The 27,310-nt window shown below is 45.7% G+C and overlaps 1 protein-coding gene across 1 annotated transcript; it reads left to right on the top strand.

The window, feature by feature from the left end:
* Positions 1-3,247: 3,247 nt before the first annotated feature.
* On the top strand, positions 3,248-27,082 carry krt99 (keratin 99). The gene is made up of 9 exons (XM_056279678.1): positions 3,248-3,532; positions 16,118-16,246; positions 23,166-23,248; positions 23,517-23,673; positions 24,088-24,246; positions 24,430-24,555; positions 24,897-25,120; positions 26,010-26,056; positions 26,515-27,082. Exons 1-9 carry the CDS (start codon positions 3,248-3,250, stop codon positions 26,619-26,621), a joined length of 1,317 nt encoding a protein of 438 aa, XP_056135653.1. The 3' UTR covers positions 26,622-27,082.
* Positions 27,083-27,310: the final 228 nt, after the last annotated feature.

Here is a 27,310-nt window from a genome sequence, read left to right on the forward strand (position 1 = left end):
AAGGGAGAAATACAGAGGTACCGCCTGTGTATTTCTCCCTTCTCCAGTTGTGAGAATATGGAACAAATCACACTGTTTTGGTTCAGCAAGGAACATATTATTTCCTTCTAAAATACAGGACGATTCTGTATTTTAAGGGATGGGTGGCAATATAAACAAGCACAAAACTGTCCAGACCCACGGTGCACCCGTCAAGTGTGGAGTCAATTGGATGAACGGTTGCTGGCAAAATCAAAGGACAAACAGACAGACAGACAGACAGACAGACAGATAGACAGACAGAGACTTCTTCCATTTTAGTTAGATTATTATCATTCCGAGGAATTTTGGCACGTGCACAAGGCTGGGCTCAAATTGTCCGAGCAACAGCTCATTTGCCCTCTTTAGCTGAGCTGCCCCTCTGGAGGAAAAAAAATTGTTTTATTTTTGCTGTTGTGGCTGTATAAATACGAGTAGCCCATAATTGCTAAAGTTAGACCAAATTAAATCACCATATCATCCAAACTTATTACTTTTTGACAGGCATGCCTCCGTTGGACACAGAGATGGAGCGGCACAGAGCCGTTAAAAATAAAAATAAAAACACGTGGTGGGGTCTGGGTAGCTTGTGGTCTATTCTGTTGCCTACCAACACAGGGATTGCTGGTTCTAATCCCTGTGTTACCTCCGGCTTGGTTGGGCATCCCTACAGACACAATTGGCCATGCCTGCTGGTTTGACGCCAGATGTGGGTATGTGTCCTAGTCGCTTCCTCTGGTTGGTCGGGGCACCTGTTCAGGGGGGAGGGGGAACTGGGGGGAACCGTGATCCTCCCACATGCTGTTGGGTGAAAAGAAGTGGCTGGCGACTCCACATGTATTGGAGGAGGCATGTGGTAGTCTGCAGCCCTCTCCGGATCGGCAGAAGGGGTGGAGCAGTGACCGGGAGGGCTCAGAAGAGTGGGGTAATTGGATGGGTGCAATTGACAATTGGGGAGAAAAAGGGGGGACCCCCCCCCAAAAAAAACCATATAACGCAAAGCGATGCCTTATGACCCCTGTCATGTCACACTCTAGCATCGTTTGCTGATGTTGTGTGAGGGCTCTGGGTGAGTCTTTTGAAGTCGTGGAAATGATTAACGAAGAATGGTATAACCAATGGGGTTCCCTGTAATACAAATCTCCACAAATGCTTCCAAACAATGAGCAGCTTGTCACGTTGCGCAATATAGCCTTATATTATGCTATAGCACATGAACCAATCTTAGCTCGGACACACGGTGTTCGTTAGCTGACTGAACTCTGTTATCATTTGTAAGCCTTTACATTATAATATTTTATACAAAGCAAACATGATTTATGTTTAGTTCAAATAGTAATATGTTCCTGAAGGATAACATCTTGACTGCTACCACCTACAATTGTAGTCATTCTTGCAAAGTTCTGAGTTTTGCTCTTATTCTTATAGCAGAACCAAATATTTTCTTCTTTTTTTTAAGGCTGATTTCAGTTGCGAAACTTTGAGGAGCATGCACAGTCATTTGAAATATGAAACGGTTCATAGTTGTGTGGGTTGGGGGGGGGGTGCACAGCCACAAATGGGGTTTTCAGGCTGGAATACTTGGAGATGGTAAGAAAGCACACACAAACAGTCCTCATAATGTCATACACAAGTCATATCAATAGGCCTTGTTGTAATAGCCTTGCTATTGTTAGGGCTAATGTGTTGATCAATAACTTAATAAACAAATACAAAATTGAGGTATGAGCATAATGGAATGACATGATGATGGACGTATGACATGACATGAAATATTTGATTTTGTATTTTTGAACTTGTTTTGTATTGTTTGTTTTTTTGTATGAGATAAAGGGTAGGCATAATAAGCTAAAGCTTCAGCCTACACCTTTCGGTAAATAATGTTTCTTCGATATAATTTGTTATGATTTATCTATGTGCATGTGCATTCTTTTGTAATACTATTAGAATAAGGACTGAATATATAAATCGAATTCAAAATCAGATCAATTATTATCATAACTATAACTATTGATGATATTTATGAGGGTAGATGAGAGTGCTCTCGTAAATGGTAATAAATTGGTTGGTTCACTGCTATTTCCCACTATGCCAGAACTTCGTAATTAGTAGCTGTAAACATAAATTAATGAATGACGAACAGGGCACTTGAACGCTCTTCTAATACACTTGTTGATAAAATATAACCAATTCGTAAGGCTTGGAATATATATCTCGTGCCTTATTCTACTTTCATCTAACCTATTCCTAAAAGCACTTTGACTTTCTAGATCAAAATATTTGTCCTAACCTTGACCATTTCAGACTCATACTTAACCCTGTAATGCTATTATTAACATTTATCTAATAATTATAAGACAGTGATTGGTATTTGTAAAGTATCTGCTACTGTTAATAAGTGTGTTGGAGGAGCTTTTAAGTGCCAAATTATTCATTCACTAGGTACATAATATTTAAAGCTTGTCGTTGTAACACAACATCCAGAAACAACTGAAAAGTTGGAAAATTGTGACGACAGTGTGATATGTGTGTGTTGCTGATCTGTTCATCAATAGGTAAAGGTAAAGCAACGAGTACTGAAAATTGATTGCAACTTTCCTCTTTTTGTGTCTTTCAGGCAAGGCTTGCAGGAAAAAGTGGTTCAGTGTATCTTTTATCAAACATGCACAGACTTGCTTGGCAACATGATCCCTATTTTTAAGACTCATATCAACTGTTTTGCAGTGTTGAATTTCAAAATAATTTCATCAGAGGGGCCCCTCAAGACGGCTCTGTACCCTCTGTACTACTAGCCGACCTCACCGGTCAACCCAACACACAAAAACATTAAATTCAAAATGCCATGATTTGTAGACCTGTATCTTAAAGTCAGCCTGGAGGTTATTTCTCAGTTGTCAAATGTGTTAAACAGCCTATTCCTATTAGACCAGAAATTGGCAACAGACATATGCAAATTCAAAGGTGAAAACAATTACACTCGCTAAGTCCATTAATCATGTTGCTTGGCAGACAAGATAGTTCACCTGTTGAATGGGTAACCTTATCTTAAAGTATTTAACAGTATACACGCCCAAACCACAGACATGATTATCTTCATACCAGACATCACTCAGGCACTTTTCTTTGTACTCAAATCCTATAAAATGACAGTTGACAACAAGAAGGATACCTGCAGCCTCCAGTTCAAGGAAACACACTTTCATTTTAAAAGGTTTGACTATCCTTCACTATGTCTGTTGTCACTCGAAAGAGCAGCAGTGCACGCAGCATCAGCAATTCAAATGCTGCCAGTCTTACTGGCCGAATGCGGATCTCTGCAGGTGTGCGTAGCATGTCCTCCACCATGTCTGCCAGCCGTGCACAGAGCGTGCACGGGGTCGCAGGGGTCTACGGCACCCGTATCTCCAAGTCTACCCTCTCCCTGGATGCACCTTATGACCAGGTCGCCATTTGTGGGAATGAGAAGTTTGCCATGCAAAATCTCAATGACCGTCTGGCTTCATATCTGGAAAAGGTAAGAAAGAGATCATTAAAGGTTGTTACAGTTTTCATCAAATTGAAAAATCTAGAGTATTTACTTGAGGAGTAAGTATTTCTATGTGTGTTTGCTTATTCATTCATTGGTTTGTTTAGCACAAGGGAAAACATACAGCATCCAGAAGCCCAAAGGGAATTACCATAGGTAGGGCTTCCTCGGTGAATAACAGTAATGTCAAACAAAAAACAAAAAATAAAACAAAAGACAGACATGCGATGTTAAGAACAAGTTACTTAAAAGAGGTATACAAAAATGAAAGGAATCAAAAGCAAAATAAATATCCACTAACCGTACAATCGTACAAAGAAAACGTGTGTGTGTGTGTGTGTGTGCGCGCGCGCGTGCGCGCGCGCAAGTGCTCAAACAAGTTGAACACTCACGTGGCTTATAGCCCACCCTAATATTTCAAACTGAATTATAGGTTTGATTTTATTCACTTTAAATTAATTAAATCAAGTTTTGCTTAAAATGTCTTTATTATGGCAGCAAATGAGCAGGTAATCCACATCACCTGTCCTGCTGGAGGCTACCTTCTTAAATTTACATGAAATCCCTTGTGGTCTATATAGATATAGGGCCGCTGCTGGATCATTTTTCAAGTGTTTGTTGTTGTAATACTCATTTTGGCAACAAGAACTACAACAATAAATCAAAATAGCTAATAAAGATATTGGTATTTGTTCGGAGGGTGCGCCTTCATAGAAAATGCATTGACTAGGATATAACTCCTACATGGGAAACACTTGTACTATAGCAATAGCAATAGCTATTAGACCAAGCTTATTCTGTGGGTAACCTGTGCTCAGTTCCCTTATGGAACACACTATTTTGTTTTTATCAAGTAATGTAAGACACGAGTATAATTTATTGTATAAAAATAAAAATGTCAGTACTGCAAAAATTTCACTATTGCGAACGTCTTTTCAACAAAAAAAATGCTTACTGGGAGGACTAAAAACATTCATGTTTTCTTCCAGGTGTATTTTAATTTCTTTATTAGTTATTTTACATTAGTGTATAGAGCTGCTCCCACTTATAATGTCCTGGAAGCTTCTTGTTGGCAGCACACAGCCTATATATTTCCATATTTATGACATTTTATCTGAAACATTAAATGCGTTGAAATTACGCTTTCGTGTAGACCACATTTTGCCTACCAGTGCAAAATGACTTTGGAGAGATACCTTCATACTAATCAATATTGTCTCTCTTCCAACCTACAACTGAACAAATGATCAAAATACAATATAGACCTAGCCACAAAAAAACCCCGGCCATCCAGAAAACCAGGTGCTCACTCTATCAATCACAGAGGTCAGAGAAGCACTGCGCAGAGTGAACAAACGGAAGGCCGCTACTTTCAGGCCACTACTTTCAGTTTGTCCGAGCAAAAGAGAAGAACATTACTGTAAAGTGTACTTTATGTATTGCCGATGAGGAGCTATCTACTGCTAGAAATAGCACAAGCAACCTGAAGAAGCACCCGGAGAGAGTGCACATGAACGTGAAGCTAAAGAGAGTTGCTACTAACGACTGCAAGCAGAGTGACCGGGAGGATGGCGCGAGTACATCGAAACAAGTAAAGCTGGATTTTTCCAGACCCGGGTCAAAGTTGGTGGAGGCTGGTGTTGTGGAGGACATGCTGCCTCTTGCTACGGAGGAATCACCAGCCTTCCGAAAATTTGTATCCACGATCCCTGTCAGCTCAACTCACAAGGTAAAAACCGTGACGTTAGCTAGCTAACGTTAAGTTAGCTAGCTAGTCCCCCTAATGCATTGCTAAATAAGTCCTAATAAACATAGCCAAACGTTAGCTTAGCTAACTAGCTAGCTAGCTAATGTTACCCTTAATATTCAGACTTGGCTCAAATCAACTAGCTAACGTTAGCTAACCTAGCTGGCTAGCTAGAGGAGGGAATGAACTACTAGCTAACAACTATAGGGATTGCAAAACTGGTGTAAAGCGGTAGCTAGCTAGCTAACGTTAGCTTACTCTAACGTAACCAAACGTTCATGCTGTTTCCAAAGAAGCGGGAGTTGGGTTGAGGTGAGGAAGTTGCTAACGTTAGTTGGCTAACTTGCCCCAACCAACACAGCGTGCAATGGAACTAGCCTTGTTGTGCTAGGCTAGCCAACGTTAGCTAGCTAACTGTAGCTGAAGGCACGGAGTTCTTGGGAAACAAACAAAAAGGGTAACGTGTAGTGTTTGCCATCTTCTTATATTTCAGCATGTACTACCAGATCGAAAAACCTTTGCCAAGGATTTGGACAAGGCCTATGCAACGATGGAAAAACAGCTGAAGAATAAATTAGATGCCCAGGACTATGTGTCAGCAACAGCTGATATATGGAGCAGCAATAACAAGAGTTTCCTGGGAGTGACTGCTCACTGGATCGATGAAGGTACAGTCAATGTATTTGGTTGTGATGATATGTGCCCTTCCCCCTCTCCCACAGAGTTTTGAGCATCTTTTTGATGAAAAAGAGCTCTATAAATACTATACTGGTATTATTATTGTTGTTATATTATTATTAATATTTATGTTGATTGACAGGTTCATTGGTAAATAGCGTACTGTAGATAGTGATGTAGATACACAGCACGCATGCGAGTCAGTTCAACTAGACATTCAGGAGAGCAGTCACATGTTTGGTGTACAAGATGACTGGATTATCTTGATAAAGCAAACTCAACTATCTCTCCGTTTCTTATGACAGGTACCTTACAACGAGAAAAGGCAGCTATAGCTTGTAGAAGATTCAGGGGCCGACACATGTATGATGCATTTGCAACAGAGCTGGAGGACATTTTTTCCCAATATGGACTGACCAACAACAAAGTGACTGCATGTGTGACATACAATGGGAGTAATTTTGTAAAGGCGTTCAAGGAGTTTCAACAGCAGCAAGCACAGTCTGAGTCTGATGAGGAGGAGATGGAGGAAGGTGGTGAGGTGACCTTTACAGACCTGCACAGTGTGCTCTCCACCACCAATGAAAATGCTGAAAACAGTACATGTGAACTGCCTCCCCACTTTAGATGTGCAGCCCATACACTAAATCTAATTGCAACCAATGAGGTAGATAAACGGCTGTCATCTAATTCAGAATCCAAGGCTGTGTATCGTAGTGTTACAGGCAAATGTTCTGTTTTACAGACCTGCACAGTGTGCTCTCCACCACCAATGAAAATGCTGAAAACAGTACATGTGAACTGCCTCCCCACTTTAGATGTGCAGCCCAAATCTAATTGCAAACAATGAGGTAGATAAATGGCTGTCATCTAATTCAGAATCCAAGGCTGTGTATCGTAGTGTTACAGGCAAATGTTCTGTACTATGGACAAAGGCCAGCCGCTCTACAATAGCATCAGAGTACCTGGAAGAGGTCAGCAGTAAAAAGTTGATTGTTCCTACTGTAACCAGGTGGAACTCACTCTATGAGGGTTACCCCTGACTTACCACGTAGGGTTACCCTCACCTACCATGTAGAGTTACCTCACCTACCGTTTATGGTTACCCGTACCTGCCATTTAGGGTTACCCTCACCTACCGTTTACCTGTACCTTCACCCGAACACCTACAGCTCAGGCGGAACTTCTCCTTACTGGGTGACGTCATCCTTGTACTGGGATGAGGCTGTGTATCGTAGTACTAAAGGCAAATGTTCTGCACTATGGACAAAGGCCAGCCGCTCTACAATAGCATCAGAGTACCTGGAAGAGCTCAGCAGTAAAAAGTTGATTGTTCCTACTGTAACCAGGTGGAACTCATTCTATGAGGCATATGCCCGCATTACAGAAATGCCCCTCACTGTCATCAATAACCTCTGCACAAAGCTTCAGATTAAATGTATGAATGACAGGGAGTACCAGTTTCTAAAAGAATACTGTTCTATAATGAGACCTTTCACAGCTGCTTTAGACATTTTGCAGGGCGAGGAGAATTGTTTTTATGGAACACTTCAGCCAACATTAGAAATTCTTATGGCCAAAACCCTCGCAATTAAACATGACCTATCGCAGATGACCAGTGGACTGCCAGACATCATTGTGACTGCAATCAAAAGTCGGTTTGCAACAACTCTTGACTCCAAGGAGGCTTTGCTGGCTGCTGTCTCGCTCCCCAAGTTTAGGCTCCGAGGGTTGAAAGAGGAAACGAGAACAGACAACATTAAGCTGCTGCTCATTACAGAGTGCCGCTCCTTTACAGAGGAACCAGCAGCCCTGATGCCTAATCCTCATCCACCTGTTGCTGCCTCCAATGAGGATGACTTTTTTTCCTTTGATGCAGAGGCCAATGTAACCAGTGCAGCTATGTCAGTGGAAACAGAGGTGGTGGACTATCTCAAATCTGATCCTGTGATGGAAAGCCTGCACAAGTTTCCACGAATTAAAAAAGTGGCACTCTGCTATAACACAGCAACACCATCCAAGTGCACCAGTGGAAAGACTTTTCAGTCTTGGGGGACTTGTTCTCACTCCAAAGAGAAACCGTCTCAGTGAAGCACGCTTTCAGCGCCTACTCCTGCTGCGTTTTAACAAGTTCTTTAGCAGTATGTAGTAAAGCTTTAGGTCAAGGCCAATTGCCTTCTATAGTTTATTTTTATTTATCATTTATTATTACTATCAACCTTTATAAGGCTGTATGTTTCCCTTGCTTGTACTGCAGGTCTACCCTGTTTGGCTGTAGTGTTTTTGTTTTTGTTGTTGAAATAATAGCCTACACTACAAGCTATGCACTTGTTTATTTAATGAAGTTGAGGTTATGTATTATTTTTTTCTTCATCCAGGACCGAAATTAACCATATTTTATAATTAATGAATGATGCACTAATATTTGTTGCTGTTGGTCCCATACTATTTCAGGGATGGAAAAAATGAATGCCCTTCTGGTGGCTGTATGTTTAGTGACGCTCTAACATGAAGTTGTTGAAGTCCAAGCAATTAAAAAAAGCATAGAAAAATATATTTTGTGTCTTGTCATGTGTTTGTTTGTTGTGATGTAATTTTGTGTAATCAGCTCCAGTTAATCTGAGCTTCTGTACTTCCATTGTTCACCATGAAAGAAGTAGTATGTGCTTTGATTTTATAATGCCTAGGTTTCGGTGTTTAGGTTGGTGAAAGTAACTCAACGTAATATGTTATCAGTAACTAATTACTCTACACATAAAGTAATTTTGTAGTGTAACTTATTACATTTAAATTAAAGTAATGTGGTGACCCACATCTATATAACTAGAGACATTCACCTAAGAGGACGGTGTACCTTTAAGGGAAGAGGCGAGGGGTCAGATAATGCACTTCCGCTTCCTGTACACAGTTCAGTGACGTTGTCGAACGTATGAAATGCAAAGTTGGAGCTAGTAAACTACCTCGACTACGTCTACTCTCACGTCTCCTGTCTCGTTGTTTCCTAACTCCACATTGGTGACCCCGACGTGATCGAACTACTAATACGAGTATGTCTGACAACGACGACGCCGGTGCTAACAACATGGCTATTGCTAACGCTAGCATTTACACCGCTACTGTGAAGCTACCCGACTTTTGGCAGCATAATCCACGGCCGTGGTTTCAACATGTGGAAGCCCAGTTCCAGCTGAGAGGGATAACGCAGGATGCAACGCAGTACTTCCACGTAGTGGCGGCGTTAGACGCATCGACAACGGCGCGAGCAATGACACTGTTGGAAGCTCCGCCAGCTGCTGGCAAGTACGATGCTATAAAGATATTCCTCCTGAAACTATTTGAACTGTCGGAGCTGGAGAAAGCAGACCGTTTACTGTTCCTGAATGGCCTCGGCGACGGCAAACCGTCTGAGTTAATGGAAAACATGCTGTCTGTGCTGGGATCGGCTGATCTGGCCTTTCTTTTCACACACATTTTTCTGAGGCAGCTCCCCACACCTGTACGCACAGCACTGGCCAGTTCTCCTCTCGCCGCCTCCAAGGACTACCGTTCTCTGGCTGCTGAAGCAGACAGAGTTTTCCTGGCCAACCGGCAACAGTTTGTGCATGCCCTGCTACCCCACCAGACCGCCCCACCACCACCTGTGTACGACTATACGGACACCGCGGCTGCGGTGACAACCCGCCGCCAACCTGACGACGGGCTCTGTTATTACCATGCCAGGTTTGGGGCAAAAGCAAACCCTGCAGTTACAGGGTTCAGGGAAACGCCAAGGCCGGCGCTCGTTAACGGCTATGGGCGCCGGCCGTGACTGCAAGCTGTTGTTCATCAGAGACTCCTTGTCGGGCCGGCGGCTGCTGGTCGACTCTGGCGCTCAACGCAGCATACTACCAGCACAAGCTGTGGACACGATGACCGACAGTCACGGCCCCCAGATGGACGCCGCCAACGGCACGTCCATTCGGACGTACGGTATCAGACATGTGGACGTGTGTTTTGGCGGCCGACGTTTCGGCTGGGACTTTGTGATGGCTGCTGTATCCATCCCGCTCCTAGGTGCGGATTTCCTCTGTGCTTTCAACCTGCTGGTGGATGTTAAAAACTGTCGCGTGATTGATGCCGTCTCTTTTGCGTCATACCCCTGCATGCTTGGGGGGGCTGGAGCGCTGTGCCTCGCTAACACACTCTCCACCGGGGATCCATACCAACGCCTGCTCGCAAATTTCCCCGAGCTCACCACACCCACCTTCTCCTCGGCGGTGGCCAAGCACGGCGTGGAACATCATATCACCACAGTGGGCCCCCCAGTTTACGCCCGGGCCCGACGCCTCGACTCGGCCAAGCTCGCAATAGCCAGGGAGGAGTTTTCGACCATGGAGCGCCTCGGCATTGTCCGCCGTTCTGACAGCCCGTGGGCTTCCCCTCTTCACGTGGTTACTAAGGCCGACGGGGGTTGGCGCCCGTGCGGGGACTACTGTCGCCTAAACAATGCCACGACCCCCGACCGGTACCCCATACCGCACATACAAGATTTCTCTACCCACCTGGTGGGCGCTGCCATCTATTCCAAAATCGACTTAGTGCGGGGGTATCACCAAGTGCTGGTCCACCCACTGGATGTCCCAAAAACGGCTGTCATCACACCCTTTGGGCTCTTTGAGTTTTTACGTATGCCTTTCGGCCTTAAAGGGGCGGCGCAGACGTTTCAGCGCCTTATGGATTCTGTGCTCCGCGACATGCCATTTTTGTTTGTGTACTTAGACGACATCCTCGTGGCCAGCGCGTCGGCGGAGGAACACATGACACACCTCAGACAGCTGTTTGACAGGCTCAGCGAACACGGCCTCATCATCAACCCAGCTAAGTGTCAGTTCGGGGAGTCGTCCATCACCTTCCTCGGGCACCACATCACTCCACAGGGGGCCGTTCCCCTCCCTGCCAGGGTTGAGGCTGTCACCATGTTCCCCCGCCCCCGCACTGTACAGTCGCTGCAGGAATTCCTGGGCATGGTGAACTTTTATAACTGTTTCCTGCCCCGTGCCGCCCACATCATGCGTCCCCTGTATGAGGCCCTGCGGGGTAAGAAGTCTAAGGACGAGCTGGACTGGTCTTCGGGGATGGACGAGGCTTTTGTGGCTGCCAAGACCGCGCTGGCCAACGCTGCGCTGCTAGCTCACCCGTCGCCTGCCGCCCCCATAGCCCTTACAACGGATGCCTCCGACTACGCCGTGGGGGCCGTGTGTGAGCAGTGGGTGGGGGGGGGGGGGGCTGGCAGCCGTTGGCGTTCTTCAGTAAACAACTCCGTGAGAGCGAGCGCAAATACAGCACTTTTGATAGGGAACTACTGGGTCTCTTCCTCGCAACCAGACACTTTTTTCCTATTGGAGGGCCGACAGTTCACCGCTTTCATGGACCACAAACCGCTGACGTTCTGTATGGCCAAAACCTCAGAACCGTGGTCTGGGCGTCAGCAGCGCCATCTCGCGGCGGTTTCCGAGTTTACCACGGACATACAACACGTGTCGGGCAAGGATAACTTCGTCGCCGACTGCCTTTCACGGGCGGTTGTTAACGCCGTTCACTTGGGACTCGACTACGCCGCTATGGCAGCGGACCAAGCCAAGGACGTGACCGTTCAAGACTACCGGTCGACCCCTACGGCGCTACGGCTAGAGGACGTGACGTTCGACGCGGCCAACACCACCCTCCTCTGTGACATCTCCACCGGTCAACCGCGCCCCCTGGTGCCTACTTCCTGGCGGCGCCGAGTTTTCGACACCGTCCACGGCCTTTCCCACCCGGGAGTGAAGGCCTCGACCAAGCTGGTGAGCGTCAAGTTCGTTTGGCCTGGGCTCCGTAAGGATGTTAGAGCCTGGGCCGGCTCGTGTGTGGCGTGCCAACGCGCCAAGGTGCACCGCCATACCAAGGCCCCTTTGGCGCCGTTTGTGGTTCCAGAGAGGCGGTTTGACCACATCAATCTTGACCTGGTGGGTCCCCTGCCCCCCTCCCGTGGTTATACGTTCCTCCTCACTATTGTGGACAGGGCCACCAGGTGGCCAGAGGCTATTCCCTTGTCCTCCACGATGGCAGCAGAGGTAGCACGGGCGTTCATCGGCTGCTGGGTGGCCCGTTTCGGCACGCCGGGTGACATCACGAGCGACCGGGGCTCCCAGTTTACCTCGGAGCTCTGGACGGCGGTCGCTGAGCACCTGGGGGTGAAGATCCACCGCACTACGGCGTACAACCCGCAGAGCAACGGACTTTGTGAGCGGTTCCATCGGGACATGAAAGCCGCTCTGCGGGTAAGCCTCACTGGCTGCGACTGGATGGACCGGCTCCCGTGGGTCATGCTCGGCCTGCGTTCGGCCCCAAAGGAAGACCTCCAGACCTCCTCCGCTGAGCTCGTGTATGGCCAGCCCCTGTGGGTTCCGGGGGAGTTTCTTCCGGATGCTACGGCTCCCTGGTCAGCCGCCTTTCACCTCAGTCCGTCCCGGAGCGCTGCCGGTGCCTTTGCTCCCATTCCGATGTCTCAACACTGCCTGCCCCGGTCCTACGTCCCCAAGGATCTGCCATCGGCGAGGTACGTCTTCATTAGGCACGACAGCCATCGGTCCCCGCTGCAGCCCCCATACGACGGGCCCTTCCGCGTCCTGGAGGCGGGGGACAAGAACTTTGTGGTGGACATGGGGGGCAGGCCAGAGCGGGTCGCTATAGACCGTCTCAAGCCCGCTCACTTGGACATTGGGGAGCCAATGCAATTGGCCCTACCCCCGCGGCGGGGACGCCCTCCTAGGTCGGCCCTGGCACCTGCCTCTGTTCCTGCTTCGGCCCCGCCTATGGCCCGGGTTTCGGCCCCATCTGTTTCCCTTCCTGTGAAGCGCAGCCGTTATGGCCGCAGGGTCCGCCCCCCGACTCGTCACCTGTTTTCCCCGTGACTTTGCACTATGTCATTGACTGTTCTTTTGTAGAGTCTATTTTTATGTTCATGTCTTGCGCTTTTGCTGTTTTGCATTGTTTTGTGTAGGTGAATTCTGGGGGGGCCTGTGTGGTGACCCACATCTATATAACTAGAGACATTCACCTAAGAGGACGGTGTACCTTTAAGGGAAGAGGCGAGGGGTCAGATAATGCACTTCCGCTTCCGGTACACAGTTCAGTGTCGTTGTCGAACGTATGACATGCAAAGTTGGAGCTAGTAAACTACCTCGACTACGTCTACTCTCACGTCTCCTGTCTCGTTGTTTTCTAACTCCACAGTAACTAGTAATATGTAATATATTACATTTTGGAAGTAACTTGCCCAACTCTGTCTGCAATGAGTATGCTCAGGAACAGCAAAAGGAAACCATACTGCCGCACAAGCTACCCACAAGGCTTTGGCAGGTCGTCAGCATGGACTTATTCAGCCACAGACAAAAGGACTATCTTCTCATCGTTGATCACTACTCTGGAGATTGAACTGCTCCCAGACTTGTCTGCAGAGACCATCATAAAGCGCTTCAAGGCACAGTTTGCAAGGCATGGCCAGCCCGACAAGGTCATCATGGATAATGGGCCACAGTTTAACTTCCAGTTTAAACGTTTCAATACAGAATGGCAGTTTGACCACATGACCTCCTCTCCAAAGCACCCAAAGGCGAACGGCAAGGCAGAGTCGTCCGTCAAGATTGCTAAAAATCTGTTACGCAGGGCTGCATGTGATGGCAACGACACCTGGCAGACCATTTTACACTGGCGGAACACACCAAACAAACACATGGACAGCAGTCCAGCCTAGCGCCTCCTGTCAAGGCGTCTTAAGACTCTGATCTGCGTAGCCAATAAGCTACTTGAACCCTGCATCGTGGTTGGGGTCACAGACAAACTGCATCACAGGAAACAGCTTGCCAAGTGCTTCTATGACCAGACTGCTCATGACCTACCCGAGTACGTTTGAGGCAGGGCATGTGCCTACAAAAAGTCGCGCCACACTCTTACCTGGTGGACATCGATGGCTCCCTCTACCCCCGCAACAGGGTGGATCTGCACATAGCAGAGCAGACATCAAACCGGGACAACACACCACGCACTCACATGGATGAGACAGATCATAGTCCAGACCTGAAGGCAATGTACACAGAACTGAGGCATGAGCAAACTGGGGGTGAGTCTCCTTCTCCACCAAGCTCACCAGCTCACAGCCCTAACTGTACCCCTGCCAGAGCCCACACTTACTCTCGGGCGGGACGGCTGTGCAAGCCACCGGACAGGCTCAATTTGTAAGCAAGAACTGTTCTAAAATGTTGAATTGTTCTCTATTATGGGACTCAGACTTAAAAGAAAAAAAAGAAGAAAGAAAAGTTATATGACAACTTAAGGAACAGTTGTGTGGTTATGTTTGTGTTCAAGTTAGAATTGTTATGTCAGAATTTGTTTGTATTGTAAGAACGTTCTTCTAAGTGATGCTGTTGCGTTTGCACTTTCTATTGAAAAGGATGACGTTACGCGGTCTAGGTGATAGGTAATCGACTAGCCAGGCTGTCATACGCCGGAAGCAGTTAGGACGCTATCGACCCCGCACCTCAGACACTTGTATCTGTTCTAATATTGTTGCTTAACTTGACACCACGCGTCTGTCTTCATTCATTATGCTGAAACAGATCTAGCAGCACAATCATTATCATATGTCTTTGACACATCCATGCCATTCTTCTTCATCAATAGAATCCGAGAGCTAAACTTTGTGAATGGTATTTCTTCCACTACTATTATGTAGGCTGCGTTGAAATTTATTTTTAATTCCCTCATCTCTTTTTCTGCGACTTTATCAGTTGCACGTTGCACTGCGTTCACTATTGGGGAGGCACGAGGGGCAATCCGAGCAATGACACAATCCCTGGCGTTATGTTTTTTACTGTCACCACGCTTCTTCACGGTTTCTTTTCTTTTTAATTACTCGACCCGGTAATGAACTCCGTTTTACCAGCAATCTCTTATTCTACTTGAGCACAAAATGTGCAATACATTTTCCCCTTGTCATAACGTAACCAGGAGAACTCTTGTCGCCAAGCTGATTTAAACTGTCTTGTAGGGATGGGAACCGCAGGGACGGGAGAGGAAGACTTCACTCGCTGCGCTGCGCTGCGCTTGGTTATCCATCTATCCATCCATCCATTATCCAAACCGCTTATCCCGCTCTCTGCGTCGCGGGGATGCTGGAGCCCATCCCAGCAGTCATTGGGCGGCAGGTGGGGAGACACCCTGGCCAGGCCGCCAGGCAATAAACTGCACACAGACTGAATCGGGTGGGATGACTCAAATGTCACTTGAGAACTTACTGGTCGAGTTGGTCACGACGTCGTTGGCATCTGGTGTAGGGGAGGCTGGGTTTGGACGGGAAGGGAGTGAGAAAAAGTCTGATATTTTTCGTTTGCGCATTTCGTTTTCTTTCCAGCTGGCTAACGTTAGCTACTAACTACGCAGTTAGCTACATCTAACTTTGAAATTCAAACGTGAAGTCAAACTATCTTCAGCCACTGTTTCTGTTCATCTGGACAGCCGGCGCTTCGACCACCGCAGGACAGGAGCGCCGACAAATGAATGTGAAACCGTACACGCTCACGTTCACGCGATAGGTGTGCAGGTGCAAGAGGAGATTAGAGTTCAGTACACAAACAAAACGTAAGGTCATTTCTATTTTTATTTTTATTTATTTTTTTGCTTGTGGGTAATGGTGGCCGCTGGCAGAAAAACAATGGTCGCAAAATTTTAAAAAAAATTAGTCGCATTGGCGATCATTTTAGTCGCCATCTGGAACCCTGATTAGGCTGTTTTGGTGCCCCCTCCGGCAAGTGGTGCCCTACGCACAGCGCGTGATGCGCGAGTATGTAGCGGCAGCACTGTATAGATACCAATAAAAGTGTTCAGTTGAGTTTTGACCCATGCTTTCATAATGCTATGGTTTAAAGCAACACACGAGTATTCTAGCCATATTACTTTATAGCTCTCAATTTAACACAAAAAGCAATGTGCTTTCACTTCTAATCTGTGGAGAGCGGAGAGGAAGAGGATCGAAAAAAGGCACACTGCGCAATTCCCCTTTGCCAGATAGATGGGGCAGTGGTACATTGATTTCATTCTCAAATTGAGAATGAATGGCTTTGTGTTCACAGGTGCGCTCCCTAGAGTCCGCCAATCGAAAGCTGGAGCTTCAAATAAGGGAATTCTATGAGAAGAGGGCCCCGGTCCATAGCAAAGACCTCGCCGGCTTCTTCAGCACCATCTCTGACCTCCGGGCTCAGGTACTGTAATATACACTGTTTGTCTTGCCAGTGTTATGCTGTTTGTTCAACAACTTGTTTTGCTTTGATAATGTTGGTGTCATTAAGGCTCCAGGCTGTCAATTATAGTTTTAAGATTTTCCAAAAAAAAAAGGTTTCCCTTTGTGTTTGAAAAATAATTCTTAAAGCACCAGTTCAACTGAGCAAATTATGGAGTCTTATTGAAAAACTACAGGCAGGGCCCCACCCAGGCCACTCACCCACTACACACACACGCACACACACACACTACAACTCCAAAGTGACAAAACCCTTTAATTAGGATGGCATGGTGGTGCAGTGGTTAACGCTGATGCCTCACAGCGAGAAAGTCCTGAATTCAAACCCCGGGGTTATCCAACCTTGGGAATCATCCCAGGTCGTCCTCTGAGTGGAGTTTGCATGTTTTCCCCGTGTCTGTGGTGGGTTTTTTCCAGGTGCTCCGGTTTCCCCCACCATCAAAAAGACATACATGTTAGGGTTAGTACTCCTGTCTGTGCCCTTGACCAAGGCATGGCAAGACGAACTGGAGTTGGTCCTTGGGTGCTGCACAGCGGCTGCCCACTGCTCCTACCTACACAGCCAGGATGGGTTAAATGCAGAGTAATTTCCGTTCGGAATCATAAAGTATATCAAAATCAAAATCAAATAAAAAAATTAAGAGTTTGGTGTTTGGTTGTATTGTGGGAGTGCAGGAATGAGGAGACGGAGAGATAGAGTCGAGTAAATTCCGTTTACTCACCACACAAAACGACACCGATACAGCACAATCTCTCGTGGCAACCAGCTAACCGCTAGGCTGCTGCAAACCTGGCTCTCCGGAAACTCTAAGCAGTGTCTACGTCAGCACTCTGAATGTCTGCCTTAAAGGAGCAGCAGCCCCTGGTGAATCTACCCTCAATTGTGTATCACCACAGTATCAGTGTGGGTATGGACCCAACACACAGCGGAGACTGTGTATTCTCAAAGACCAATTGGCTGAAGCCTAGAGATGGTTATAATTTATCTAGGGATAACAACAGGAAAAAAAACAAAAAAACAATATAGCCGCAAGCGGCGATTAACGGGGACCAAGCAGTGTTGCAGCTGACAATTTTGCTGGCAGAAATGGGCGGGAATGGGTATGTTAGATTCGGGAGCTTTCAAGGAATCAGAGGAGAAAATAATTTCTCAAAAATTCCATACGGAGCCCGAGACCAAAACGTAAATGTGCTTATTGTAGAGCCGCCATGTGTCCGATCCGTTTCATATTTGGTAAATGGCTTCTGTGTGCCACAAAGAATACGCCTGTCAAGTTTCATGAAGATCAGCCATTATCACTAGCAAATATTAGCTACTGAATTTTGATTGCCTGTTTCGCGGCCATTTTGGTAACCCGGCCAATCGGCACTTTAGGCGATGTAGCCTAATGGGTTCAAGTATAAGTATATCAATTTCAGATTTTTAACTCGAGCGGTTTTTTTTTTTTTTTTATAAATTTATTTCTGATTTTTCCCTTTTTTCTCCCAATTTAGTGGCCAATTGATCCCTATTTTAATTCAAACACCCACCCTCGTATTGCATGCGTTCGCCAACTGCATCTCTCCGGCCGGCAGTCTCGAAGGAAAGCGCCTCCCCACTTTCGTGACAAGGCGAATCCAAGCCGAACCACTGTTTTTCCGACACACACAGAGACGCATTCACATGACGAACACAAGCCGACTCCACCCCCCTCCCGAAGACAGCGTTGCCAATGATTGCTGCTTCACCGAGTCCGGCCATAGTCGGATCTGACGAGACCGGGGCGCGAACCCCAGTCCCCAGTGGGCAACTGCATCGACACCAAGCCGATGCGTAGACCGCTACGCCACCGCGGACAACTCGAGCGGTTTTTGAGATATTGACATGTCAGTTGTAGCGCCCCCTATGAACGAAATTTCACAAAGTTTGGCGTGCTTCCAAAGAATGTTGTGATGATTGTGCGTGCAAAGTTTCGTTAAGTTTGGACCATCACATCACTAGATATAGGCAATAGAATCACTATGGGCCACACCTTAAATTTTGATTGAGATGTTACTTCAAAATGTAATGACATATCAAAATTCTTTCGACAACCTTTTATCAGCATTGTCTGGAGATGACGCATACCAAATGTCATGCGAATCGGACGAACTGCGTCAGACTAGTTCAAGCAGAATTGCAGCGGTTTTTGAGATAGACATGTCAGTTGTAGCCCCCCCTATGGACAAATTTCACAAAATGTTGCGTTCTTCCAAAGAATGTTGTGGCGACTGTGCGTGACAAGTTTCGTTGATTTGATTTTGATTTAATTTAAGTTTGGACAATCACATCACTAGAAATAGGCAATACAATCACTATGGGCCATACCATAAATTTTGATTGACATGTTACTTTGAAATGGAATGATATATCAAAATTCTTTCGACAAATTTTTATCAGCATTGTCTGCAGATGACGCATACCAAATGCCATGCGAATCGGATGAACAGCCTCAGACTAGTTCGTTTTACTTTCACGTCCGGTTTTTTGAAAATTGCGGGAAATTTGGCAGACGGACATTGGCGGGAACGGGTGCGTTCGGGAGCTTTCAAGGAATTAGAGGAAAAAATATTTTCTCAAAAATTCTATACAGAGCCCGAGATATGACCCAAAACGTAAATGTGCTTATTGTAGCATTTTGCAGAAACAACAACGATAACAACAACCACAACAATAATAATAATAATAATAATCCGTAGAAAAAAAATAGAGTTCCGCAGCTGTCGCTGCTTTGACCCCTAATTTAGGGATGCGCCGATACCGATACCAGTATCGGGTATCGGCCCGATACTGTCCTCATGTAAAACTGCTTTTGATACAACCGCACCCGGTACCCGACTAGACAAGTCCTGCTGATACTGTGAAAAGTGAGCAATGCCTTTTCTCACCATTGGCACGGGAAGAGGAGGAGATGGAGCCAGAAAGACAATGCGGTGTGACGGCCGAGAAGCGGACGAACATGTCGATGTGTCATTTGTCCAAATGAAGAGGTAAATGACAAAGTTCCAAGTGTGTGCAACTTGGATGAGAGTGCAGACAGCCCAGGCACGGACGCAGCGCGTCACGTGGGTGGGGCGGAGCGGTGTTTTTTGTTTTTTGTTTTTTTTACTTGCTACACCAACTGCGACTTGTTGCCTGTGGTTATGTGCCAGCCATGTTTTCTGCTTCACTTCTGCTTCATCAGGTAAAAAGTACATAGAACTATGTAAAAAAAACCACAACAAAAAACCAAGTACAATCTGTTTAAAAATTCTCAAAATAAATACCCCATTGTACCAGAGGTAATGCGACGCAGCAATGCAACCTTGTGGGTTTTTTTTTTCATTTCTACTACTACTACTACTTTCGGCTGCTCCCGTTAGGGGTCGCCACAGCGGATCATCCGTTTCCATTTCTTCCTGTCTTCTGCATCTTCCTCTGTAACACCAGCCGTCTGCATGTCCTCCCTCACCACATCCATAAACCTCCTCTTTGGCCTTCCTCTTTTCCTCTTCCCTGGCAGCTCCATATTCAGTATCCTTCTCCCAATATACCCAGCATCTCTCCTCCACACATGTCCAAGCCATCTCAATCTTGCCTCTCTTGCTTTGTCTCCAAACCGTCCAACTTGAGCAGTCCCTCTAATATAATCGTTCCTAATCCTGTCCTTCTTTGTCACTCCCAGGGAAAATCTAAGCATCTTCAACTCTGCCACCTCCAGCTCCACCTCCTGTCTTTTCGTCTGTGCCACTGTCTCCAAACCGTATAACATAGCTGGTCTCACAACCATCTTGTAAACCTTCCCTTTAACTCTTGCTGGTACCCTTCTGTCACAAATCACTCCTGACACTCTTCTCTATCCACTCCACCCTGCCTACACACTCTTCTTCACCTCTCTCCTGCACTCCCCGTTACTTTGGACAGTTGACCCCAAGTATTTAAACTCATATGCCTTTGTCACCTCCACTCCTTGCCTCCTGACCATTCCACTGTCCTCCCTCTCATTCACGCATAGGTATTCCGTCTTGCTCCTACTGACTTTCATTCCTCTTCTCTCCAGTGCATACCTCCACCTCTCCAGGCTCTCCTCAACCTGCACCCTACTCTCGCTACAGATCACAATGTCATCCGCGAACATCATCGTCCATGGAGACTCCTGCCTGATCTTGTCCATCAACCTGTCCATCACCATTGCAAACAAGAAAGGGCGAGCTGACCCTTGATGTAATCCCAACTCCACCTTGAACCCGTCTGTCATTCCAACCGCGCACCTCACCATTGTCACACTTCCCTCATACATATCCTGCACCACTCCTACATACTTCTCTGCCACTCCTGACTTCCTCATACAATACCACACCTCCTCTCTCGGCACCCTGTCATAAGCTTCCTCTACATCTACAAAGACACAATGCAACTCTTTCTGGCCTTCTCTATACTTCTCAATCAACATTCTCAAAGCAAACATCGCGTCTGTGGTGCTCTTTTGTGGCATGAAACCATACTGCTGCTCGCTAATCATCACCTCTCCTCTTAACCTAGCTTCTATTACTCTTTCCCATATCTTCATGCTGTGGCTGATCAACTTTATACCTCTGTAGTTGCTACAGTTCTGCACATCACCCTTGTTCTTGAAAATCAGTACCAGTATGCTTCTTCTCCACTCCTCTCCTCTCATTTTCCAAGATTGTGTTAAACAATCTAATTAAAAACCCCACTGCCATCTCTCCTAAACATATCCATACCTCCACAGGTATGTCATGAGGACCAACTACCTTTCCACTCTTCATCCTCTTCATAGCTGCCCTCTCTTCCTCTTTGCTAATCCACTGAACTTCCTGATTCACTATCCCTACATCATCCAACCTTCTCTCGCTCTCATTTTCTTAATTCATCAGCCCCTCAAAGTACTCCTTCCACCTTCTCAGCACACTCTCTTCACTTGTCAGCACATTTCCATCTCTATCCTTGATCGCCCTAACTTGCTGCACATCCTTCGCATCTCAGTCCCTCTGTCTAGCTAATCAGTACAAGTAATTTTCTCCTTCCTTAGTGTCTAACCTCTCATACAACTCACCATACGCCTTTTCCTTTGCCTTTGCCACCTCTCTCTTTGCTTTACGCTGCGTCTCCTTGTACTCCTGTCTACTTTCTTCATCTCTCCGACTATCCCTCTTCTTCTTTGCCAACCTCTTCCTCTGTATACTTTGCTGTACTTCCTCATTCCACCACCAAGTCTCCTTGTCTTCCTTCCTCTGTCCTGATGATACACCAAGTACTTTTCTAGCTGTCTCCCTCACTATTTCTGCAATGGTCGCCCAGCCATCCCACAACTCTTCACTACCACCCAGTGCCTGTCTTAACTCCTCCCTGAACTCCTCACAACCGTTATCCTTTTTCAACTTCCACCATTTGATCTTTGACTCTGCCTTCACTCGCTTCCTCTTCTTGGTCTCCAGAGTCATCCTACAGACCACCATCCGATGCTGCCTAGCTACGTTCTCCCCTGTCACTACCTTGCAGTCTCCAATCCCTTTTAGATCGTGCCTTCTACATAAGATATAGTCCACTTGTGTGCACTTTGCTCCACTCTTGTACGTCACCCTGTGTTCCTCCCTCTTCTTGAAATATGTATTCACCACAGCCATCTCCATCCTTTTTGCAAAATCCACCACCATCTATCCTTCCAAATGTCTCTCCTTGACACCATACCTACCCATCACCTCCTCATCACCCTTGTTCCCTTCACCAACATGTCCATTGAAGTCCGCTCCAATCACCACTTTCTCCTCCTTGGGTACCCTCTCCACCACGTCATCCAACTCACTCCAGAATTCTTCTTTCTCTTCCATCTCACACCCAACTTGCGGGGCATACGCGCTGATAACATTCAGCAATACACCTTCGATTTCCAGCTTCATACTCATCACTCTGTCTGACACTCTCTTCACCTCCAGCACACTCTTGACATGCTATTCTTTCAGAATTACCCCTACCCAATTTCTCCTCCCATTGGCACCATGGTAGAAGAGTTTGAACCCACCTCCGATACTCCTGGCCTTACCCCCCTTCCACCTGGTCTCTTGCACACACAGTGTGCCTACCTTTCTTCTTTCCATCATATCAGCCAGCTCTCTTCCCTTTACCAGTCATAGTGCCAACATTCAAAGTTCCAACTCTCACCTCCACACTCCTACCTTTCCTCCTCTCTAGCTGCCTCTGGACATGCGTTCCCCCTCTCCTTCTCCTTCACCCAACAGTAGCATAGTTTCCACCGGCAGCCTCTGGATAACAGTACCTGTGGCGGTCGTTGGTAACCCGGGCCTCGACCGATCCGATATGGAAATCTTATTATGAGCCGCATATTTGATTTAGCAAAGATTTTACGCCGGATGCCCTTCCTGATGCAACCTCCCCATTTGTCCGGGCTTGGGACCGGCACTAAGAATGCACTGACTTGTGCATCCTCAGTGGCTTGGTTGATTTTTTTTTTTCATTGCACATCAAAATAAATCGGTCAAATCAATGGGTATCAATCCACCAGTTAATATAGCCTTTGCTTTCAAACCCTGCATAACTAGCTGATCATTACAGTCAGAAAGTGATGAATGTCTGATGAAAATAAAACATGTATTCAAAGTTATTGTTAGAACTGTAATGTATTATGGTATTATTAAGTACTAATCAGTACTCGGTATCGGCAAGTACTTGGTCTGAAATATTTGGTATGAGGGTGACAACCACAAAAATGTGCAGTTCTTTTTTTCAACTGGACTAGTGTGAGGGTTTTGTCTTTAGTTGGAATGAATGACATCATCTTTGAAGTATTTAATGGGCAAAGATTAAATTGTTTGTCTGATGGTGGATTTTCTCTTACCTGTAGATAATGAAGAGAGTTTCAGAGAATCAGCAGATTAACCTGAATTTGGACAATGCCAGAATGGCTACTGATGACTTCAAACTGAAGTAGGTGCATCCTATAATTGCAATCCCTTTAAATTTCATTGCATGAAAATTCAAAATGTGTCATAGTAAATATCTGCAACATCTCATCCATCTCATTATGAAACATAACCAGATATTAGTGTCATTCTCAAGTGAGCCAAAAGGTGGAACCACAAATAACCATATTTGCGTTGCAGTTTTCAACCTTGCAAAGTACCATGAATTATAAAGAATACAACTAACATATTGACATTTAGCTCTAACTTGATCTGGCCTCATCACTTGGCAGGTATGAGACTGAGATGAACATGCGTACGATGACGGAGGCTGACCTGGCTCAACTCCGCGGGGTCTTTGACAGCCTCACTCTCACCCGTAGTGACCTGGAGCTCCAGTTGGAGGGTCTGAGAGACGATGTGGTGTGGATGAAGAGGAACCATGAGGAGGTGAAAATGCGAAATGTGTTTCCTAAAGGAGAAATGTCATTGCTGTCATATTTCACTTGTCACAGGTGGCTGTGACTGTGTTATACGCGATAACGCAGTCAACCACCAGGGGGAGCCAGAGCAAACACAAATCGATGTCTTACCTCTACTCACGTCTCATATCGCTGGGTGGTTGTTGGTAGTTACGAATATTTTACCTTCAATACGTTGAGTTTAAAGGTTGAAAGTGTCCCATTTAGGATAAAGTAGGATAAACTTTATAAAATCCCCGTTCAGAAATTGTACAGTGGACCAGTGATCAGACTGAACAACAGCGGTGTAAACTTCAACACAAGAAACAAAAAAAAAGCAATACAAATTGAAAAGTTGTGTACAAGCTAAACATAAAGGAATTTGTGTATATTCGTGTCACAGGAGTTGAAACTGCAGACCCAGCAGTCTGGCGCTGTGAATGTTGAGGTGGATTGTGCAGAGTCTGTTGACCTGACAAAGGTGCTGCAGGAGACCAGGAATCAGTATGAGGCCGTGGTGCAGAAGAACCATAGAGAGGCTGAGAAGTGGTTCCAAGATAAGGTGAGATGTCAACAGTCGAGGCTATATTGTACTTGCCTTGAGTTCCCTGAGCTTGGAAAAATATGCACATAATATGGTAATAAAAAAATGAGTAGGTAAGAATATGTGTAATTCATTTGACATCATTAAGGGTATATAACATGTATTCAAAATATACTATGCATGTGCATGTTCATGTGAAAGGTGGAGGTTTTGCAGACCCAAATCACCACCAGCACCACAGAGGTAAAGACCTCTAAAACTGAGCTTTTGGAAGTGAGGCGGCTCTACCAGAGTTTGGAGGTGGAGCTACAAGCCATGCTCTCTAAGGTAGGCCATATGATATCATACCTACAATATTATATCAGCTGTCATTAGTGTGTCAGGGTTCATAGCATTGCAAAGTTGTAGAACTTTGTAAAACATCATCGAGATACATGTTACTTTACACATCTATCCATCCTGTGGCAAAGTATCACTTTTCTTGAACACATTTTATGCAAGAAATTTATGATAAGACCGAGTTGCAGTTGTGTGTATTGTGCAGGTACATCAAGTCAATACTTTCAGTGTGAATATGAGACATTATGCTGATACACATTCTCACTTCATCTTTTCCTTTTTGTATAATGCGCACCGTACATTCTTATCAATCCAACTCTCTCCTTCAGAAACAATACCTGGAGCAGAACTTGTTAGAGGTGGGGGGTCGCTACAGCACCCAGCTCAGCCACTTCCAGATGCGCATTAACACACTGGAGACGGAGCTCCAGCAGCTGACTGGCAGCATCCAGCAAGAGGCCACACAGTATCAGCTGCTCCTGGACATCAAGATGAGGCTGGAACTGGAAATTGCTGAATACAGGAGGCTGCTGGAAGGACAGGCGCCGGGAAGGTGAGCAGGCATAGCCATAGACCACCGATAGGTGAGCTGTGAAATACTTGGGGGGGGGGTATCCCTAATATATGCTATCTCATAGATGGGTTTCTTGTTTAAAAACATGACTGGGTGCGCGCGCGTTCAGGGGGAAAAACCGCTTTGGTAGCCGGTAACAACATTGTAGTCAGCCATTGTAATAAAAGTAGATTTTACATTGTTTGTCACTAAGCTAAGACAAATTAAAAATGTTTACGACAAGGCTAGTTTAGAACCTGCCACGTTTGAAAGAAATTTCACAGCTACTGTAAACATACTACATGTCTTTGGACTGTGGGAGAACACTGGAGCACCTGGGGGAAACCCACACAGACATGGGGAGAACATGCAAACTCCACACAGAGAACGCCCCGGGATGACCCATAAGGTTGGACTACCCTGGGGCTCAAACCCAGGACCTTCTTGCTGTGAGGTGACCGTGCTAACCACTGTGTCACCGTGCTACCGTGTGTCTTTGGACACAGTCCAAAGACATGTAAGTCAGGTGAATCGGCCATACTAAATTGTCCCTAGGTGTGAATGTGTGTGTGTGTTGGCCCTGTGACGGTCTGGCGGCCTGTCCAGGGTGTCTCCCCGCATGCCGCCCAGTAACTGCTGGGATAGACTCCAGCATCCCCATGACCTTGAGTAAGGATAAGTGGTTTGGATAATGAATGAATGAATGTAAACATGGGTGTATGCCATGCATGGCAGCATAGATGATAAATAAACCTACTTTTGCTGCAATGTGCTTTCTTTGCTATATATATATATGCTGTGTATACCATGTAATGAAACTGTGACTCTGGATTACACTTGAACTGACATTTGTTTTTTGTTTTTGTGTGTGTGTTTGCTTTTTGCTCAGGGCTGTGGTTATCAGTGTGCAGACCAAGGAGGTGAAGGCAGTGGAGGGTAAGAAAATGGGACAATATACTTCTTTTTTTGGCTTGTTCCCTGTTTCCCAGGGGTCGCCACAGCGAATGTTATAGTTTCCATCGGTACCCTGTGGGGGGACAGCACCGATGGCAGTCTTGTCAATCCGCATAATGATTTGGCAAAATTTTACATCAGATGCCCTTCCTGACACAACCACTAACCCTATTGACAGGGGCACAGGCAAAGCGCTGGATGCCATTCCAGTATTCATGGACTTGCGCTCATGCCTGTCACCATGGATAATATACTGTAAATGAATAGTTAAAATATATTCAAACGTAGTTTTCAATATTCACGGTAAAAATATTCAGTCATCTAATCTCCATCCATCTATCCAGCCATCCATCCAATCTTTGAACAACCTCTCTTTGCAAGGGTGAGACTGCAGTAACCATATTTTCACAATCAACACTGCCTGTTTTCTATCTCCACAGAACATAAACCCCACATTGAGAGGCGTGTGAAGACCATTGTGGAGGAGATTGTCAATGGACAGGTGGTGTCCTCCACTGTTGATACCAAAGTGCAGGAAATTCAGTAATGCTGGAATCAGTTCTTACTCAGCTGGGACTCTGTTCTTTCTCTGTTTTGAATCGAGATGGGTCTGTGTTTATATAAATGTTACCAACAAAAAAAAAAGTAAATGATATGAAAAAAAAATAAGAATTAAGGGTTTCGAAGTTCAACTGTAATGGTTATAAAACCCCACAATACTCCTCTTCAATGCATGGTACAAATGTTCAGCTTCTGGATCTTTCACGTACACATATCTATAGATTATTGGCTAAATGCTATCAGTTTAGTCAATGATTAGGGAAACTTAAGGGAAATTGCAGAAACCTGGTAAACTTTTCCAAGTAGACATCAAAGTTTCAAGGTATCACTTGGATAAAATCATCTTCACAGTTGTATTTCTGTCTGTGTTTTTTTTGGTGCATAAGCCGGTGGTAGGATTTGTTTCATGTATTTTTCCATCTTAAATTCAGATCTGGAAACTCTGACAAAGACTGTTACAATATGCTGAGATATTAAAAATAATGCAACACTTCTAGATACAGAAGCATTGGAGATACTCTTGCATTATTTTAATTTTTTTGGGGGGGGGGTGTTTTCTTACCACCACCAGATGTCACATTTCTCCTTCCTTCAGTCCGTGGTGCTCTGACTCACTTTAGGAGAAATGCATGATCTCATTTTGCCTAAGCAGAGACAGATTGCTGTTGCATAAGG

The sequence above is a fragment of the Lampris incognitus genome, chromosome 5, assembly GCF_029633865.1.
Source record: "Lampris incognitus isolate fLamInc1 chromosome 5, fLamInc1.hap2, whole genome shotgun sequence".
In the NCBI taxonomy this organism is placed as follows: Eukaryota; Metazoa; Chordata; class Actinopteri; order Lampriformes; family Lampridae; genus Lampris; species Lampris incognitus.

Coding starts and splice junctions, on each gene's coding strand:
- krt99 (XM_056279678.1), top strand. CDS start 3,248: ATGTCTGTTGTCACTCGAAAGAGCAGCAGTGCACGCAGCATCAGCAAT. Junction 3,533..16,117: donor TGGCTTCATATCTGGAAAAG/GTAAGAAAGAGA, acceptor TTGTGTTCACAG/GTGCGCTCCCTAGAGTCCGC. Junction 26,057..26,514: donor GGAGGTGAAGGCAGTGGAGG/GTAAGAAAATGG, acceptor CTATCTCCACAG/AACATAAACCCCACATTGAG.